We start from the raw sequence: 20771 nt of genomic DNA, 5'->3' as shown, positions 1-20771 counted from the left end.
GCCCTTCCAATGCCCTCCATGGCCTGCGATCTCATCCTGGTTCACCCCATCCTCTATTGGCCCTCCATAAGCTCCTTCCCAATCTCTCCGATCCCTGGGATCTTCTCCCTTCCTCCACCGATCTCTTTGACCCATGGTAATCTTCTCCAATCTCTTCCTCCACCCCATCAATGTCCCTCACCCATTTCCAATCACTCCCTCCCTCCTGTCCTCTTGCCAGCTGTGGCCTGGCCACCCGATGGCTAGTCTGCGTCTCGATCTGGCTGGCCTCAGGCAGGAACAAAGTCCAAAATGGTAATTGGATCTTGCCGTTAAATTCAGCAGACCTGAGGGAAATCTGTTCTTCAGGAATGACCACTAAACTGCCCCCACCCCGCCCACCCCATCCCCATCTCCCCGTTAATATTGGGCTAATCTGTTCCAAAAATCAACAGAAATGAACAAGGATGCTTAAGTTAACTGCAAGGTTGCAGTTCTTTGTAACAGTTTTTATTTTTCAAAGGCGTTCCAACAGTGAAGTATTCCTCCTGTGTTTAATCTGCTCTTAGTTCAAAAATATCATGCAAAGCAGTAATATATTTTAGTGACTTTATAGTATGTGCAGAAAAATGCATTGAATAAAATTCAGGAAATGATGCTGTCTCTGGAAAAGATTTCCTTTGTGCCCGAGGTGCATCAACATCATAAAACATTTTTTGTAAATTCTGATTTTACTTCATCTCATGCACAGGCAAAATCTTCCCAATATATGTAGATGACAGCAGTTTAAAACATTATTTAACTGTACAGTGTTTTTCTTTACAAAAAGTATAGAATCATTAAGATAATTGTATTATGAAATACCATGCTTAGCTTAAATCTCATATACTCCTGAAGAAGCATTTTGACCAGTAACTTCAGTTTTTACCCAATGTGGTTAGTATTTATTGAGCCTTATCTTGTTGCTTATCAGTTTAACAACATTTATTATTGATTAATTTACATCTATTTTCATTTTTGCTGTAATTATTATTCACTGCATAGTACATTAAATACTGTACTAATAAATTAAAGTTCATGATGTTGAGCTTTGTTGCCCAAATACAGGTCCAAATAATGATTTGGCTTCAGCATTAATGTTAGAGTCCACTGTCAATAATTAGTTTAACCTTGGCCAGTCAACCAAAGAAATACATTGCTGACATTAGGTGATATACAGCAATGGAGACAATTCAATACACCAATAAAGTTCCGAAAGCTAATGGCTCATGTAAATCAAAGGAATGGTCCAATTCTTGTGGGGCTTTTGTGGATCTTTAAACAAATGGTAAAATGTGGCTAAGAAATTGGCATGAGAAAAGAAAACCTTTTGAAATAAATTATGGGTCACTCTCTCCATTCCATCAGTATTTTTTCAGTTAATCTCAAAGATGTTAATATTCAAAGTATCTATCAGACTGTCATAGGGAACAATCCTTATATATTTCCTAAGTATAATTATTTAGTGTGGGGTATCCAATCTGTGGTCCTGTGGCTTCATGCAATCCCGGAGTCCTGGAAAATCAGCCCTCACAGCCCAGGTAATTCAGTCTTATTTGCACTTATATCTTTTATTTGCTGGCGTTTTTGAAATTTAAGAGCCTAAGCATTAAAAAGAGGTTTTTTGATCACACCAAAATCTGCGAATATCAGCATTTGTCAGAAATGCAAATTGCTGGGAACTTTATAGATGTGCAATTATGTAGATCATGAAGATAAAAGCTTGGACGTCTGATTTAGACCTGTCTTGACTGTTTCACGGTTCTGTACTTAATACAGATATTAGAAATCGCCTGGTGAGTCCAGTTTCTTCATGGGTGATGCAAATTCATTATAATCCTATTGGTAGGTTTGAATGATGAAGAAAAATAATGTTTTTGCAGTGATTCAGCTATTAACAGACAACTAAGTATGGAATTGAGCCACACAGCCCAGGAAGGTCCCAGCTTTGGGCTGTGGTCTCCACTGAGTTCACTGATCTCAGCTAGGGTATTGCAAGGTGTGCTAACAGTTGGCATCACATTCTCTATCTGGATTCATACATGAGGAATTGCAACTTGGGTTAGTTGTTATAAAGCATCCATGCTCACTGAACTGTAGGAGAAAACTATGCAAAAAAGAAATTCCATGTGAGTTCCCAGTCTCCTGCTGTAACTTCGGTGAAACAGCCTTTTACACCATTTCTCCAGGGATTTCTGCTGAAGTCATGGTGGAAGGGTGGGAGAACCCATGCGGAAATTACTGGTATATTTATTTATAATCAGATCTTCTTTATCATTCGATGAGAAAGCATCCTCCATGTACCATACACCTGACTAACCACTTAGTATCTATCTCTTTATCGTTGTTCATATTCGAAATTTTTTGTATCCAACTATATTTTGCTTAGTAACATATCTGCTCTCCTGCCACAGAACTAATGGTACCCAATAGAAGCACACTTTTAACAGCGTGAGAGAGGGTCACACAACTAAATCAAGAATGTTTAAAATATCTGTAAGATATTGCTTTTTTTTATTTCCCCTGTTGATCACCTGGGTGTTTTCAAGAGGTTGATGTTGGAAGAATGAAGAAAGCAGTCATAGGTAGCTATCAGGTATTAAGGGCTGAATTTTATTAGTGCGCCGCACATCGCAGAAGCGCGCTTTGAACTTGGCGGCCTTCAGACAGGGTGGTGCCGCTGCTGAGCCCCAGCGATATTTCGCGCGGGGACTCATTTAAATGGAGGGGGCTGAGCGGCCGCCCCAATGACATAGAGGCGGTGGCCGCTTCGTACCCGGCAATGGCACCGGTGCCATTTTGAAAGGGTTTCAAGCCCTTCAGGTTCAATAAAGTTTTTAAAGGTGTCAGCGACCACAAATAACAAACAAAATGTCAGAAAGACTTTCTATCCCCTTTCCAAACCCCCACTGAGTTGTCAATTAATAAAATAGCCCATCCCCCCCAAAAAATCAATTTGTAAAATTACGGACTTTAAACCCCCCACCTTCAGAATATTTGACCCTCAACCCTTTCCCAACATCGCCACAACCAATAAAAAAAAGTTTTCCCCGCTTCCCCCCGCCCCGTCCTGATAATTTCATTTCGATCCCACCCCCGTCCCCCAATCAGTGTCTTGCCTCGGAATGCGCGCAAGTTGCTGCCGGTGGCTGTAATATCGGTGTGGGACAGCCGCCGGGACAAGAGAAGTATATGTAAATTAAGTCGCCTTCTCGCCGTTGGGAGTCATGGCAGGCCACTCCTGCAAGTATGTTACGGGCTCCCCTGCCACAACCTCTGATGTTGAGGAGCTGTTAAAATTCAGCCCTAAGTGTCCTTGAGAAGCTGTTTAGTAGTCATCTCATTAACGCTTTGATCACAGTTTCCAATTATACTATTTCACCTTACTTCAAATAACAAATTGTACTTTAAAGTCATGCATTTTCCTTTTGTGTATGTACATTGTGGCACCATCCTAAATTATCTGTAGCATGGCATAAAGAAAATTGCTTCAATCTAAAATAATTTAATTAGGAATAACATTTTTGACAATGAATAACTACAGATGACTTCTGTCTTTCTGAATGTTTCAGCCTGATGCTGTTATTTTATGGTAAATAAAATATCTATTGGAAATCTAAATGTGGTCTTCCCTCGATTAAGAGCATATGTAATCAATTTGAGTTGGAATTCTGAACTTATTCCATCCCTTGCCTGTGTTTTTCTTCTGTGGTCATTCTTTACTAATAGCTTCCAATCTTTTTTCTGTCAAGTTCTTGCCATGCATGAAAATGTGCTTAAGTGTCCTACACCAGGCTGCACTGGGCGAGGCCATGTAAATAGCAACAGGAATTCTCATAGAAGGTAAGAAAGGATTTTACTGTACTATAGTAACAGCTGAAAAAAAACATGGCAGAGCAATATTCATAGATTCAAAAATTGGCTACTTATCATTCCCTTCCCCTCCCACTACAAGCACCACTAATAATTAATAATCGAAAGAACGGAACACTTTGCTGAATTTAGTTTGTTAATATTAAATAATAGGAGACTTGTAGGAATCCCACCCTAATATTTTGTCTATTTAAGTATTGTTCAACTGAGCTATATAACCTCTCCCCACCTTTGAAATCAGTACATAAGTCAGTTGCTCGCAGTTCACAGTATGGCGCACAGACATATTATCCCTGATGCTGAGTCTGTGTGGGAGGAAGTAGAAGGGAGCTATGTTCCATTCTCCCAAGTGGTAGATTATTGTAGCATTTTAAAACAAGCCCAACATTTTTGCTGACTTTTGCGATCACTCACCTGGACTGTTTTAAAAGCGTAAGAATGGAATGAGAAAAGACCAGTTACCCTTATCAAGTTCACTACATGCTGTTAAGGAGTCTACTGTAGCAACTTAACACTTGAGGACCAGTTCTTCATGAACACTCTCTGATTCCAGAAATAATCAAATAAAATTACAGAATGCTGATCCAATCTCACATTTCCATTAATCAACCCTAGTCTACCACGCCCAACAGATAATGTTCCTTTCTTTCTCCCCTCTCCCACAGTACCCGCTCCCATCCACCCTCCCCCACCAAGAACCCTGTAGCAGAAAACCATTGTGTCCTGCACAGCATTTAACACATGATCATGAAATAGAAAGTGGAAACTATTCTACTTTCCATCAACATAATCAGCACTAATTATCTAATTAGAATTTTCTTTTAGCCAGCATCTATTTATTCAGCACACAATAACTAAAAATCACTAGCTCACTCTGTGGTCTTGCATTTTGTCAAATCTTACTACTCACTTTTTCTCTTTCACCTGCTTTCTTCTAGATCAATTGGTTCCTAACGTAGCCAGTGGTCTTCTAAAGAAATATTATTTTCAATTTATAGGTGATGAATAAAATATATTTACATTCAAAATAATGCTATCAGGCTGATTTTTCACAAAATCTAAGGTTAAGAAATGTACTAAAGATTATGCGAAACTCTGTAAGATGCGCTGGAAAAGATTGCGAGATATGTCATAATGTAAAGCACTTTGGCCAGAAAAAAATATGGTGAACTAATAAGAAATAAGGAATAGAAGCAAATCTACATGGTTGCTTTCACATGCAATGTTTGTATTTATGTGACTGAAGTGTATGGCGTGATATTGTATTGACCGAAAGCTGCACAGTTTAATTACTTTTTTCGCTTCTTTCCTGATACTGGTTACATTTCCTAATGCTTGGTCTTATGCTACCATTCCTACTGCTGCATGAGTGTTTAATTGTTTCTCTGCTCCCACAGTCTTTCTGGATGTCCCATTGCTGCTGCAGAGAAGCTGGCTAAAGCTCAAGAAAAGCATCATGGCAATGAAGCAACAAAATCTAACCAGGGTTCAGATCGTGTATTAAGGTAGGGGAGGCTTGTGTGCTAAATTCTGACAATTTTTATCAGAGCTTTCATTCAAACAATATAGTGCTATGTTAATGTAACAAAGCTGAACACCAATCCAAAGTAAATTTGTATTAATTCTTTCTGTCTTGGGACTTTTCCAATTTTTACAGAAAGTTATCTTGATTTTGATATACAGTACCTTTATTCATGTTACTAACCAGTTAGATCATTACAAATATTTTTACTGGACTGATTCATATTCAGGTTCTATAATATCTGCATCAGAGAGGGATTGCTCTGATCACATTGTTAACATAGTATTGAAGATTCCTTCTGATCAGTATTTCTAGAACAATCAAGAACTTGTCGAAAAAAGTATTCCTTATTTCTCTAGACATCAGAACCAGAGGAAATCTTCACAAACATATTTGTGATGTTGCTGTATCTAGTGACTACAGCAATTCTTCATATTTGGAATATTATCTGTTATTTCAATCATTAAGGTGGAGAGTTGCTTTTAGATTATTGCTCACCATGCCCTTTACTATTTTAAATTTTCAAAAGATATTGATGAATGCTAATCTTCAAAATGGCTTGTTAAATACATCCAACAGAGCGTTAATGAGGGCGGGGTGATGTTGCCATTGGCAGTATTGCTGAAGTTTGCAGTTGCAACTAATCAGGAGAAATAGGGCTGAAAAGCACTATTTTGATTGTTTAAACTCACAAACTCACAAAGTAGGGATAGTCAGCTATCTCATGAACTTTCCGTAAATTAATGGCTTAGCTTGTAAGTAGAGAGTCTGTGGTTATCTCAGATGACTGATTGCAGATCATGTCATAGGATTTTAGAAGACAGACAGTAAGGTTCTTTGGCATACGGTTGTATGTTTTACATTACAATATGTAAAGAGGAAAGATGGTTAGAGCTGCCATTTTATATTAGATCAGCATGATAGTGAAAGATCAGAGATACAAAGGTATCTCTGTCAGTAGTATGAGCCCTTGCATCCAGGTCACTCTAAAATCTATTTTACTTTGATCCACCTAATTCAACATTTGAGTGCATGTTGGATCATTCAACACTTGAAGAGCAGCATTAATACAATAAATTGGGGGAAGAAATTCAACCTCCACTTTAGAAAAAGAATAAGAAAATAATTTTTCGTAAGATTCAACGAACTGGTTTTAGTAAAACCACTAATTGCGTTGCCAACCATATATTTATCTAGGTACTTTTTGAAAATAATTAATCAGTGCAGCAACGACTGCTTTTATTTGTCACCTCCCCACAGTTATGCAGCTGAAATTAAGAGCTCATTTTGGGATGTTTTCCACCTTAAAAAAACAGGTTGTTCATCTTGCCATGCTTTGTTTATTTTACCAACAACAGGTAGAAATGTTAGTTACATAACCTTTCATTCAGGTAAGTTTATTGTATAGGCTTTCATTAGCTTTTTTGACAGAAACCTAGCAAGTCAGGACTTACCCACAATAATCATGCCACATGTGGCTTAACAGCCACTCAACTAGTCAAATAATCGCCTCGTGCACTGATGTACCTCTGGAGAGTGAGGCACTGAAGGAATTAAGTGATTTTGTACATCCTGATTCACTGATGTAGCCATTGCCAGGGTTTGAAAGTATTTGCTCTTTATATCTGTAATCAAATTCTGAGGTTTGAAATCACCAAGAAAGAATAAACTACAATTCAAGTTTTTAAAATCAAGTGCATGCAGTTTCTATTGAAAATTATATTTAAACTAATTTATTGGTTATTTCTGGCCTTCTTTGTACCTGTAATGATTTATTTAAATATCTAAAAAATTGATATTGTTGACTTCCATGAAGGAATGAAAAATACAGCTGAGCAGTGCATCTGGGCTTTTCAGCAATTTACTGCTCATCTGTTTGAAGTGCCCTTGAGCTGGGTGCTGTGTAGCTGAATAAATTGATAGTGAACACAGCACAGTAAGCTGTGTAAACCCTTGATGATAGCTGGTGAGGTGGGGGTGCATAGTCTCCGGTGGGACCTGCACTCCCTGTCAGTTTTCTCTGACCAGCAGGAATACTGAACCAGTTACTGTAACAATTACAGCAATCTCATGTTGAACATAATGCACTGCCAAGTGTTTTGTTGCTCCATTGTTCAATTAACTCCAGCTCAATGGTTGAGCTAATTCCTACCTACTCATTTTCACTTCCCCCATGAAGATTACCACATCTTTCTCTGAAAGGGCCTAAGGAAAGCAATAAAAGAGCTTTCAATAAAAGTTGTTGCTAATTTCAATCCCCAGGGGTAAATTTTAACTTTTGGTGATGATGTGAAACAAACAATACTGGATATACTGCCAATGACACACCCTGCCTGATTACGCTCACATAATGCTTCAACAGAAAGGAAAACCAGACGGGGTGCATCATGGATGACCAATCTGATACCGCCCATGTTACACTATCAGCAAGAATTAAAATTACTCTTCATCACCCAGTACTTTTTAGGTAGCAAATATGAATAGCACAAAATGGGAAAAAAAACCTGGCACCTACAGTTTATGTTCCAGTTTCAATGTCCATCTACCTTTGTTGCAAACAAAAAGCAGGAAATGTCTCACTGCAATATATAGAATTACACACAGAAGTCCACATTCCACCACACATTGGGGCCTGGACGTGAAACACTAGTTGCAGTCTGTACTAGGCAAATAATTAGCATTTTAAGTGGCCCAATAATTGAAGAGACCCATGTTTCCTTCTCAGTCATGTCAGAGTTTCAAAGACTTGGCCCAGGGGCTTTCTCAATATCTTGCATCAGAAATTTTTTTTAAATGTAGAAAGCTACATATAAAAACAATTGTATGGGGGGATAGACTAGAAGGTAGGCAAATCAAAAATGTAGAACTATGTGTGACTTACTCAACACAGAAGTGGTTTGACCATGTCAACAGCCTTCTTGGTTATCAATTAAAAGTAATAAAATATATACTGCACTGTGTCAGCTCGTTGGAGTGAAAAAACAAGATACAGTGGGTTAGATTTCCAACTTCAGCTTCACTACCTGATCTGTAATCTGATGGAATGGATCACTAACCCATTGTAGAACCTGCCCAAGTTTAATCCATTTAAATCAATGGGAAGAAAACCAGACAAGTTCTATCACAACAGAAAATGCTGGAAACACTCAGCAGCTTTGGCAGCGTCTATGGTGGGAGAAACAATGTTAATGTTTCAGGTCGCTGACCCTTCATCAGATCTGATGAAGGGACATCGACCTGAAACGTTAACTCTGTTTCTCTTTTCACAGATGCTGCCAGACCTGCTCAGTATTTCCAGCATTTTCTGTTTTATTTCATATCTCCAGCATTTTGCTTTTGTATTAAGGTTCTATAACATGCAGGAGATACACATTACCAGACTACCATCCCCCACCCAGCGGCGACACTAAAAGCTATCCCCCACATACGACTCCCTTGCCCTGCTATAAATAATATATATATTACAATTATGTGAAATACATCAGAGACAGGTGTTAATACTGTTGCTATCCCAAATCTATTAGGTTACTTCAGACCTCAGGAACTGAATGGTGAATGCTTGCATTACGTTAGCTGATGGAGTACAAAGTCCCTAAGAGATATACACATGGAAGGTTCTGGAGCCCCAAGTGGGTTTCTAGTTAGGTTTTATTACATTTTTATCTCAATTGTCTCAATTATTGCTGGACATACTCAGCCACTCTACAGGATGGAATTTTTATGCATCCATCATGTTCAACCAGTATTACAAGAAGTTATGGTAAGGAAAAGGAAGCTCCTCTTAACCAGAATGTCTACATAAAATTGATGATCATGTTTTAGCTGAAATCTTGACAAGGAAATTAGCATACTGAAGCCAAGCTATAATGAACTGAGTCTCATTTATTGCTAATTTTAAAATTGTCTCTCTTTTTATTTAACTTCGTTGATGCCTCTTTCCGGTCTCTAATTCCTTCTGTTTCTCTCCCTGTTTTTCTGTTTGTGTCCGATGTTTTCTTGTTTTTCTCTGTACGGTTCTCTCTGTGGTGTCTGAATCTTTCTGTTTTCACTTTTTCTCACTCTGTATGTTTCTTCTAACTGTTTCTTCACTTTTCACCTTGTCTTTCACGCGTGTTGACTGATGTACTCAACTTTTACATCTTAACTTCTTAGAGTCCAGAATACAGCAAAATGGAGTGGTGCTAGGTACCAGAATTGAGTGGGAAGTGGTGCTTCAATATTTGTGAGTGAGGGAGATGTTAAGGCTGGAAGGGAGTGGAACCTGTGATGAGAGGGGGAGGTTGACTGTGACCAAAGGAGGTAAAGGATTGGGGTTAGCATTAATGAAGGTGAGGGCTTGTAATGTGGACTGGGCCCGGGAGTGATTGGAGTTTTGGGAATGCTAAGATTTGGGAGCCCGATTGGGTAGTATGTGGAGAGTGCCACAAAATGGGATATGAGGCTTTGGAATACTTGTAAGGTCAGGCAGAGTCTGGTGCTTGGGAATCAGAAGCACATAAAGGCAGGCATTGTCTGGGATGGAAGTACTCAGGATATTTAAAGTTTGGAGAAATGGGAGCCACTGGGATTGAGGCATATAGGGTAGTTTGAAGACTGGGAGCATTTAGAGATGAGATTTGGGCAATGGAAAGTGGCTGGAGATTGGGAGCACTGGGAGGAAATCGGGTGTAGGAGCACGGGTGGGGGGAACAGGAGTCTGGTCATATTGCACAGGAATGTTGTCTTGCAACAGTGGGGGTAGTGAATGGGGCCTGGATGCACTAAAGCAGGGCTGGGAGTTGCTGAAATAAAAGCAAAATACTGCGGATACTGGAAATCTGAAATAAAAACAAGAAATGCTGGAAATACTCAGCAGGTCTGGTAGCATCTGTGGAAAGAGAAGCAGAGTTAACGTTTCGGGTCACTGACCCGAAATATTAACTTTGCTTCTCTTTCCACAGATGCTGCCAGACCTGCTGAGTATTTCCAGCATTTCTTGTTTTTATTACTGGGAGTTGCTGAGGTGTGAGGGAGTTGAAGTACTTGAGGGGGACATGGAAACAGATCTGGGCCGTGAGTATAGGCTGAAAGCTGACAACATGCAGGAATGGTCACTGTACAAGCATTACCCATGAGTAACATCAAAGGCAGTGGGAGTGGATTGTGCTAAAAGGACCATTAGTGAGTGTGGCAAAGCTGCCATACAGAGGTATTGCCTGGAATGGTAGCAGAGGTGCTACTATTCCTTGGAGCACAATTGAATCTCCATGGTCACCTCTCTTGGATGGGCCAAGCGGACTGAACTGGTAAAATGCCCCAGTCATAACAGTACAAACAGCAACTACAATCATGCGGATAGACAGGCAGCCAGCATCACGTCCTGAAGTCTTTTGAATTTTTCTAAGGTTGGTTGAATGATGGTTGCTGGGTTCATAAAGGTATTTTAATACTTTTTGTGATGTCTGGTCAGGTTAGTGCTGCTGCACCTCTTCTTGCTGTTGGCAGATCTTTAATTTTTCAGTGAGCTGGAACGAAATGTGTTCCTGTTAACCTGCAAAGGATCCCTGCTCATGAAATGGTTCCTGGGAACTGTAGTCTATTACATGGGAGGAATCCCATGCGCATGTAGCTTGTAACCTTACATCACTGCTGTTACATGGGGCTTCCAAATATGAAAATTAGACAGACGTTGTGGAGCTGGTGAAAGATGTTAGGGATGGAAAGGTTGCACCCAGAGGTTGTTAAGAAGCCAGACATAGTGCTTTGTGGTGTTTGTGGAAGTGAGGGAGAAAGTTATTGAAGGGAAGGTTGTGGTGAGTGTGTGATTTCCTTTTTCTGCATTATTCATTTTCTTGTGTTTAAGTCAGAGATTACATTTTCAAGGTAGGGGGGTCTTTTTATCAATGAAGGGTTTATTGTTTACTGTTGACTGGTGCTTGTTTATGCAGCTTAATTGATAGTTTTGCTGCTTGTGATCATACGGAAGAAAAGTAGCACTGTTCAGTTAACTCTGATTTGTTGATCGTTATTGCTTTTTGGCCAATCAGGAATTTTGACCAACCGGAAATTTCCATATGTAATAATTGCTTGTGTAATGTGTACTTTGCAGACATGATGCAGTGTGTTACTTGCACTGCAAGGGAAACATGGTAGAGACAAGACTTTTAACTTTACACTACTAAATCACCTGTGATGTTGCACACATGTTTATAGTTTATAATAGTTCATTGTGTAACAGAATGGCCCTGAATATCTGCAGGGCTACGAGGACAATCTCAGTGTATGTCAACCTGGAGCGCAGCACAGCCGTAGAGAAATCAGGGGAGACTGGGGTGTGTTAAGTACGCTGAGTCTCAGCCCAGGTTGCTAATTTCTGGCTCAGCCTGATTGGAGTGGAACATCTGGATGCCCGAATCATAACCGATTGCATTTTAGGGACTGGGCCGGAGAAGGAAATTCTCCCGCCAATGATTTTTTTGGCCTTTCTATTGGCCAGCTACCTGCTGGTCATTTTGAACCAAGCATGTACATGTCTGAGGGGTGAAAGTAGGGCCCTCATGTGGGTTTGGGCCTTGGTCCTTCGGAATATCTGCAGCTTGAATGTTATAAAGGAGGTCAATTGGGCAGCAAAAAAGATGTTGCATAAGTGACCCAAAAACTGGCTTGCCAGTGCCATTTCTTCCATTCATGTCCCCTCTGGTAGGTTCCCAAGATACACCTGTTGTGGCATGGGCACTCACCACTTCAATACAAGTTAGGTGACGATGCCATGATACCAGATACTCTTAACCAGGTCAGAAGCGGAGGTTACTAGCACTGACACCACAAACTCTTCTGCTGGTGGAATGGCACCATGGATTTTTAGCCCCAATGTATAAAGTTGATCCCCTGTGATGATTGTTCACTGACATTGTAAAATGGCTATCTTTTTGTAGCTGTCTCACTACTCTGTCCTACTCTCTGTTCTGGTCTTCCTTTCTGATCATAAAGAAAGGTAAGATTTCTAAGACAGACTCCTGAGGTACTCTTCAAGTAACCTCTTTCCAGTGTGAAAGGTTTTCTTTTATGGCTACCCTCTATCTCCTGGTCTGATCCAGATATCTGTCCTGTACTACATTCTCGATTCATGATTCTTTAAGTTGTGTGCTAATATTCATTATGGAGCTATGCCAATTATGTTCCTTAAATTGTCTCTCTCTCTTTGGCTGTCATGCACTTTTCGCATTGCAGTATCTATCACTGTGTTGACATCTTTTGGTTGGGATTTTATCTGGGCAATGGGGGCCTCGGCCACCGGCAAAAGTGCTTGTGAAAGCCCCCTGTCACATCCTCTGGGGAAAGCCCACCACATTACGCGCCAATTAGGCACGTAAGTGGAAAGTGGTGGGCTTCCCCGGAATCAAGGACCCCGGCAACAGAAGTCCCGCCTGCTGAGAGCTGCCGGCCAATTAGAGGCCGGCAGCTCTTTTACTGAGCAGCGCCATCACAGAGTCGGTGGCTGCCGCTGATACTGGACTCACCGGTAGCCGTGGATTGCCGAGGGACCTAAGTCACAGGTGAGTCAGGGCGGGAGGGGTTTCACGGGATATGGGTTGCAGCAGAGGGTGGTGTAGGGAGGGGGGTCAGCAGCAAGGGCAGGGGGGTGGCTCCCAGCAGGCCCCCCCCACCCCACATGCCAGGTCCCTCGATCAGGCACTAAGTGCCTGTTAACGAGAGACCCACCCCACCCCACCCCACCCGCTCCCTGGAGCCAGCAAGCAACCTGCATGGTTTTGCTTGGCGTCTTTTTGTGCAGCGACAAGCCCACCTGCTGCTTGGCTAGTACCAACAGAGATGGAATGAGGCCCTTAATTGGGCATTAATTGCCTACTTAAGTGACTCAGCTGGGGTTGGGGCAGGAAGGCTGTTCACAAGCCTTCCCACCCTGGACTTAATTGGGGTGGAGCCGGGAAGGTGGTGGGGTTAAATGCTCTCCTCGCCTCCAAACCCGCTGCGGGGCAGAGCATAAAATTTCCCCCTTTCTCATTGTTTGTCTCACTCATTTTGTGATACTCTCCCTCATCAGACATCTCCAATATGGCTCTCACATAAGTTCCTTTTCTAACATACACAATAGGGCTGATTTTGTGCAGCTCCTGGAAAGAGCTTTTCCCACTGCCTGCCCATATCGCAAAATTGTGGACATTTAGTTTTAATAGATGGAAAGTTGTGGGAAACATGCATGCAAATTCCTGGTGTGTGCCTTGGAGGTGGTGTTCCCTGCTAATAAAGCATATTCAAAAATGCGCTGTAATATCTCACTGTTATATGTACTGCTCCTGAGTGAGGTGAACTCCGATTCAGTTGGTAAATACCAATGAGGAATGAGTATCAACATTCAATTCATTGATATTTAGTCAGTTTGTTATTTGATGGTCAACACACAAGTCCCCATTTCACTAATTACTGGCCACACATGTATAGTGCTTTGAGATGTAATGTGGCACTTTGATATGTGATAGCATAAAGTGTAGCACTTTGAGGTGTGATGTCTGTCAGAAATGTGATGCAGTAGTTGCTTGGTTGTTGCAAAATCTTTACCTATATCGATTAATAATCCCTGCTCTGTTAAATACAAAAGGGGATAGATTCCTCTTACTACAGAAATAGGAGGTTGAAATTTTTTGCCATTTTTATTGCATTCATAGGGGCACACATGTTTACGTTATGCATTCTTCAATCTTGAATATGTTAAAACTAATGCTCAACTGAGTTGCAAATCTAAACACGCTTACAATAATACTGCTGTGCTAACTGACCAGACATTTAACCAGTAAAAGTAGAGTACTGTGGGGCAGTCCAGCTGTGGAGCACACAACTTATGGGCAACAAAGAAGAACACAGCAGGAGAAAACCAGAATCAGCACAATCTCCAAATGATAATAGATGGCGTGAGGATATGGAGCAGTTCTCAGTGTGGTGCACAAAGCAATGATGGGAGTCCATCGATCTGGATGTCAATGAGAGTCATGTACTTAGTAAGCTGGAGAAATATCCACAAGAATGTGCCAGCCTTCAAGAAAAGTTCCAAGGTGAGAAATGAGGACAACCATAACTAATATATGCAATACCATATGTGTAGGAAGCCATTTTCTACTAATCAAATTAAGTTGCAAGTGTAGTATGCAGTACCTTAGCATGCTTATGTCCAACTGATCTAGTAAACTCTTACAATTTAAACACAAAGGGAAGTAATGGTTGAGAACTAGTACACCAGGTCCAAAAGAATCAAATAAAAATAGTAGATGAAAAAGATTGAATGCAGGCTATTATTATTCACGTACAACTGATAAATATAACAAACTCAGTCAACTCACAAACATTCTGCAGACAATTTAGTGACTTAACAATTAGGTAAGCTGTGCATATACCACTAAAACAATGTTGTAGAATAAGATACTTAATACAAAATTTCTGCTCATTCAATGCATTTTTCCTTCTTACAGAAAATGGCAACACACAACAGAAGGCACTGAGCACAGGTAGGCAGTGGCTTTCAACAGGTCAAACTCCTCATCCCAATAATGGAGGTCATTGGCTGGAAGGCAGTATATGGCCAATCTAGCTCTCATCTCCCTGGCATCCCTTGTTTGATCTGAGTCTTCAAGCATGAAAACCTGTGCTATGGGAGCTTTGAAAGCAAATCTCGAATTAAAAGAAAAATGTTTTTTTTAAAAATCCTGTGTATCTTTTAAGAGTCTTGCTGCCCACAAGTGATAATGCTGCTGATTTTTTGTGACTACTTTCAATGGGTGGATTTACATAGTATGTAAATCAGAAAATGGTGCAGTGCATGTCACAAGTGGTGTTCCAGCAAGATCGGTGAGTCCTGTTTTACGATCTTTGCTTATCCATTTAGCATCAGATCTTTGCAAGCTATGCACATTTTGGAAAAGGCTGATCTATCCCGAGGGTTCAGCCTCATTATTTATTAATTGGTAAATCCTATCCTGGACTAAGCCTGATGCTGGGAGTTTCCTTAATGTGGAATTTCCTGTGCAGTGACAACTCTTAAAGGTAGTCAGCTGCTATTTAATCTAGTATTTTTTTGTTGAGCAGGCAATAAATTCTGTAGTCAGAAACTTTGACTGATTGGGGAATGGCATTGCTGAGCAGTAGCATTCACTAATGAAACAGTGAAGGTGATACTTCAGCAAATAAAAGGAAGAAGATTGTTCTTTTTGGAGGTGGAGGGGTGAGCCATCTTGTGCAGCTCAAAGGGGCCTCCGATATACAGACCATCTATACAGAAAAACACAAACTGATGAGGGAGTAATTTGTTAGCCTCAGGAAAAATGTCGCATTAAGGCTAGCCACCATTAGAATGCTGGCTTCAGAAAAGAGTCTACATGACAATATCCTGAGCAGCATGATGTTCTGCTGCAGTCAGTGAGTGAGTAGGGGTGAAAAAATATTAGGAGAACGATAGCACTAGCTCGTGCTATCCCTGAGCTTGGGAAATTGCTTTGTTCAAAGATGCTTGCAAACACTCCAGCTTGGTCCCTTGGACTCAAGTGCTCCACTAGCATGAAGGTGAGATTTTACTTGCATTATTCTGTGCATATGACCATGCAGATCATTAGCTTTGGTGCAGGGAGCCAGCTGACTATTCGAGCAGCATCAATAATACCCTGCGCTTTGGGGAATATTGAATTGCAGAAAAAGTGCAATGGCCTCTCATGTTTGCATGCCATGGAAAAAATTCTGAACCAACACACCAGTCACCTATATTGGTGCACTGCTGATTGACTGATTTGTCCTATATCCTCCAAGTTGGCTTGGAGGGCTAAGAGCATCTTCACATCTACAGGAAGACTTACCCCTGTGGTCAGTAATGTGTGAGGCTCTGACTCGAGGATACAGCATAACTCCATCACTGTCTCCCAACTGAGGGCCAGCGAAAGCAGATCTCCTTGATCATCTGCAGTTATCTGTGCCTGGATCTTAGACATGGCCATGTGGGGAAAGGTGGGTGGGACCCATCCACCTCTGGTGTCAACAGAAATGCCTGTCATTCCCTCTTCACGTTCTCCTGTTCCTCCTTCAAAGCAATCAGAGAGAGAGGAACATACTGAGGAATTCCCAGTTTCTAAATTTTGGTAGCAGCAACTGAATGCTCACTTCTCAGACATCCGGAAAAGGAAAACAAAAGATCCCAGCTTACATTTAAGATCTCAATCTATTAAAGATTGAAATGTGTATTCCCAGCATTGTCCATGTTATATTGGCGAGATCAGCACACAACATATTCCTGACAAGAAACTTGGGAAATGCCTCCTTCTGGTAATTTGAATATGTTTTAATAAATTTCAGACGGCTGATGCAGCTCTTGCCATTTCAGGTATCAGTACACACAGTGCACTTTTCAGATCTCAGTAGAAATGACACTCATTGTATATCAGGCAGGGAAAGGACGACAAGGATTTCTGTCTTACTCCCCCGCCTGTTTTAGCAAACTCTGTGATGGTAAAATTCAACCCTTCAATTACAACATCGGCCCAAAAATAACTTCCTGAAAAATTAAGCTTATTTTGGACACTGTCTTTATTATATTTTGATAGAAAGCTTTTAGGCCCAAGATCATACTTGACTTAAGAGTTTCAATGGTGAGGTTATTTGTGCAGTGGAGATTGGAGTCTCAAGTGGCTCTTAGTATTTCCCTGATCTGAAGGAGAAATCCTTCAAGTGAACAGGGATTTCCTTCTCTAAGCTTTTATTCATTGAGGAGGAAAGCTTTAAAAAGGGAAAAGTTTCTGATTAATGATGGCAGACATAGGAGACCAAGACATCAGCAGACTAATTTTGGGTATTGTTACAGTTAAATGAGGAGGGGTCGAAGGGCTTTCCTCTTTTCCCTCCTTGTTTGACCACAACAGGTTTAATTCTTTCTTAAAGTGGATGTACTGGCCAATTCAATAGGTGTTTGAATACTTACTTGCTATGATCATAACAAGAACCAATTGGACAGATTTCCTTGAGTTTAACACAGAAAGAGGTTAACTAAACCGAACTAATAAAATAATAAACTATGCACCAACTTTCACTCACACACATACTAGAGGTTTACACACACAAACAGGTTACAGAGTGGGGAAAGATAGACTGGTTGAGTTAGAGTCCATAGAGAAAAGGGGTATACAGTCTGTGGAGTTTGGTGATTCAGCTGTCTTGCAGCTGAATTCAGTGGTCCTGAGGCTTTTAGCTTGAAGAGGGAGATGACTGGTTCATTGGGTCTCTTGGAGACAGCGATGCAGATGATTTCCTCCAACAGGGTATCTGATTGTAGCCGGAGTATGCAAAGGTGGTCAGTCAACAGGCAGTGTTCGAAGCTTGTAAGCTGAAATGGAGAGAGAGAGAGAGAGGGACCCCCACTTGGAACTGCACGTGACCGAGTCCAGAAGCTTCTCCTTTCAGCTGCAGAGAAACACAAGCTTAAAACCACAGATGGGGAGGGGCTTGTCACATGACAGTCACCCAGTGATTCAAACATGGTAGCAGTATTTCTTTTCTTGCTAAAAGAAAGAGAACAAACAGTTCCCTTAAACTTCCTGGGTCCTGGTTCTTGCTGGGGATGAGCAGACATTTCATCTCCCTCCTCACTGTCCTTGCAATGTGGGATGCAGTGTTGCAAATTAGGTGGCCATCCTAAGCTACCAGCAAAGTCACCTTTTTTTATTTGTTGTTTTTAAAATTTCTTCAAAAAATATAAATTCAGATCTCCAGTAAGTGGATTAAAGAAAATTATTCAACAAAGTACATTGGCATGACATTATACTTTTGCTATTAATTTGCTCGCTATGAGCAAAGCCAAAAAACACCCCAGAAAATCCCCATGCTCATAATATCTGCCCCAGGTATAACAAGGAAGGCAGTCAGCATAAAACAAAATGAGGGTGATTAAATCTTGGATTAAATTAGCACTTGTTTAGTCTTGAGAGACATCTTTAAAAACAAAGTGCCCAAAATTCCAAGTTTTTTGCTGCAAAAGTGGTGTAGTTCTGGCATAGGGAACTCGAATTTGGGGTGCATGTCAGATACGCCAGCGTTTCACCCATTCTGTAATGTTTAGTTTTGTTTAGTTTAGTTTAGAGATACAGCACTGAAACAGGCCCTTCGGCCCACCGAGTCTGTGCCGACCATCAACCACCCATTTATACTAATCCTACACTAATCCCATATTCCTACCACATCCCCACCTGCCCCTATATTTTTCCCTACCACCTACCTGTACTAGGGGCAATTTCTAATGGCCAATTTACCTATCAACCTGCAAGTCTTTGGCATGTGGGAGGAAACCGGAGCACCCGGAGGAAACCCACGCAGACACAGGGAGAACTTGCAAATTCCACACAGGCAGTACCCGGAATTGAACCCGGGTCGCTGGAGCTGTGAGGCTGCGGTGCTAACCACTGCGCCACTGTGCCGCCCAATGTGTATAAATTCCCGTCAAAGATGACAGAAAGTAAGCCGGCTCCCGAAGTGATATGCAAATTAAAGGATAATAAAGACCAAGCTGTTTCCCAGAAATGTTGTCACTTACACCAGAATTGCACCTGACTCAAGTTTGTAGAAAAGGAGGCTAAATGTTACTTCCAATGACTTATCAAGCCAGGAAGTGGTTGAATTCACAGGTTTTGAGGAATGGCTTTCCTTCATTGTTCTACCCCAAATAGCAATGTAAAGAGCAAGAAAATAGGACTGTGAGGCTTAATGCCACCTTTCCCTCAGGCCTTCATTCCCTCCATCCCTCCTCCCCCACTGAGACAATTGCCAGCTCTCCATTCCCTGCAGGGTCTAACAAGCCGTCCCATTTCCCTGCTTCTGCATTCATCAAAAGACTGCCAGTATGGGGGTGGTGGTAATTCCTGAGGCAGTGTTAGAAGGCCTCCTGATATCCCTTTTAGGGGCTGGTGGTGATGAAAATAGGCCCCATAGGACTCAGATCCTTATTATTTTAGGCCCCAGCCAAAACTACAGGTCTCTTCTTGACCTTATAGGCTCTTCTGCTCTATTTAACCTGTCGTACTTCTTTGGAAACTGCAGTAGCAGCCCTACTGCAAGACTGCTGGAATGTTTTTCTGGGACACTGGTCTGCCTGCTGGTGCCTCCACTTGCCAGGAGCCCGCTTTGCTTAGATAATGACACTTGACCCAGCAAACTCGACTGATGCCATGAAACGCTAGGAAAGGAGGCTGATAGTTTGGGTAGGAAGTGTAAAGTCCAGGCCTGAAAGTCAACAAACTTTGTTTAAAACATTAGCTTTGATTGAAGCAATTAGAAAAATCTTTTGCCAGCTATGCTGTGAAGAAAGGATTCTGCAAATTGCCTTTTTGCATTTTCAGGCAGGATAATCGATTGCTTCCCACATTTCTGTCATGGAGCCCACACTGGGCGTATGCAAACAAATGGCCTAACATCTGTTTCAGAACCCCTTCCCAAAATTGGACTGCCCTGAAAAAAGACAGCGTCGGGCCTGCCGCGTGTGACCTAAAAAGTTGTCCATAAAGGGACCTTGGAGACCGCCACCAAACATGTAAAAGTAAAATGAAAGTGCATAACCTAAAGTGGAGCTGGTGGAGCAAGTCTGTTCCTCCCAGCTCCACAGCAGTCCCAAAGGCTGGCAGCAGCTACCTACCAATCACTTCCCCTATCTCGATTGCAATACTCCTCTCCTGACTGTCTGCCCTTCCTAACCATTGCTTCTTGCCACCATACCCCTCAGAGCCCACATGAGGGGCACTGCCAGCGATGTAGCGGCCCAAAATTTCAAAATGCTTTGTGGTCTAATTTAAATTTAACACCCATTTCCTGTACCTAGATAGGAGTTGTCCAATTTCACCCCCAAACCTTCTGCCTTTCTTTATAGTAGTGTGTGTGTGTCTGTCTCTCTCATTGTCTGTCTCTGTCTTAAATGTGCCAAAAACTGGAACCTCTTTTTCACAGGTATAACCCATTAGCACTGACCTTTTTGAACTGCCAACAAAAGCAGGTGGAGATAATTAGTTACCTTCTAAATTAACTAATTAGCATGAACAACAACACTCTCTCACCCCGCCACCCACCCATCTTGCTGTCTTCAATGCTTCTCACTTCTACTGTCTCTTTTTCTCCCTCTGTCCCTCTTTTTTTTCTCTCTCTCTCCTGCACAGGCATAATATTTTAATACATTACATCTGTGCCAGTAGGGCTTATTTAGAAAGTATGCTTATTATCATGGGAACGTGATCAAATTGTGCTCTGCTAGCTACTCCTTGTCCAGGTATTTAATAAAGAAAATAATTCTTCCGTATACCTTGTTTAGGTTTGAATCAAATTATCAACAGGGACAATGCATTGCGTG

The 20771-nt window shown here is 41.3% G+C and overlaps 1 protein-coding gene across 2 annotated transcripts in view; it reads left to right on the top strand.

Annotated features, from left to right (window-relative positions):
• The window catches only part of LOC137352227 (myelin transcription factor 1-like protein), a 400319-nt gene that overhangs the window by 114070 nt on the left and 265478 nt on the right, over window positions 1-20771 (top strand). For both annotated transcript variants that reach the window (XM_068017478.1, XM_068017470.1), the window contains exons 7-8: window positions 3771-3861; window positions 5289-5396. In XM_068017478.1, the coding sequence (XP_067873579.1) occupies window positions 3771-3861; window positions 5289-5396 (199 nt within the window). The remainder of the gene's footprint in view (window positions 1-3770; window positions 3862-5288; window positions 5397-20771) is intronic.

Source organism: Heterodontus francisci, chromosome 3, assembly GCF_036365525.1.
Source record: "Heterodontus francisci isolate sHetFra1 chromosome 3, sHetFra1.hap1, whole genome shotgun sequence".
In the NCBI taxonomy this organism is placed as follows: domain Eukaryota; kingdom Metazoa; phylum Chordata; class Chondrichthyes; order Heterodontiformes; family Heterodontidae; genus Heterodontus; species Heterodontus francisci.
This window is presented reverse-complemented; position numbering and strand designations above follow the sequence as displayed.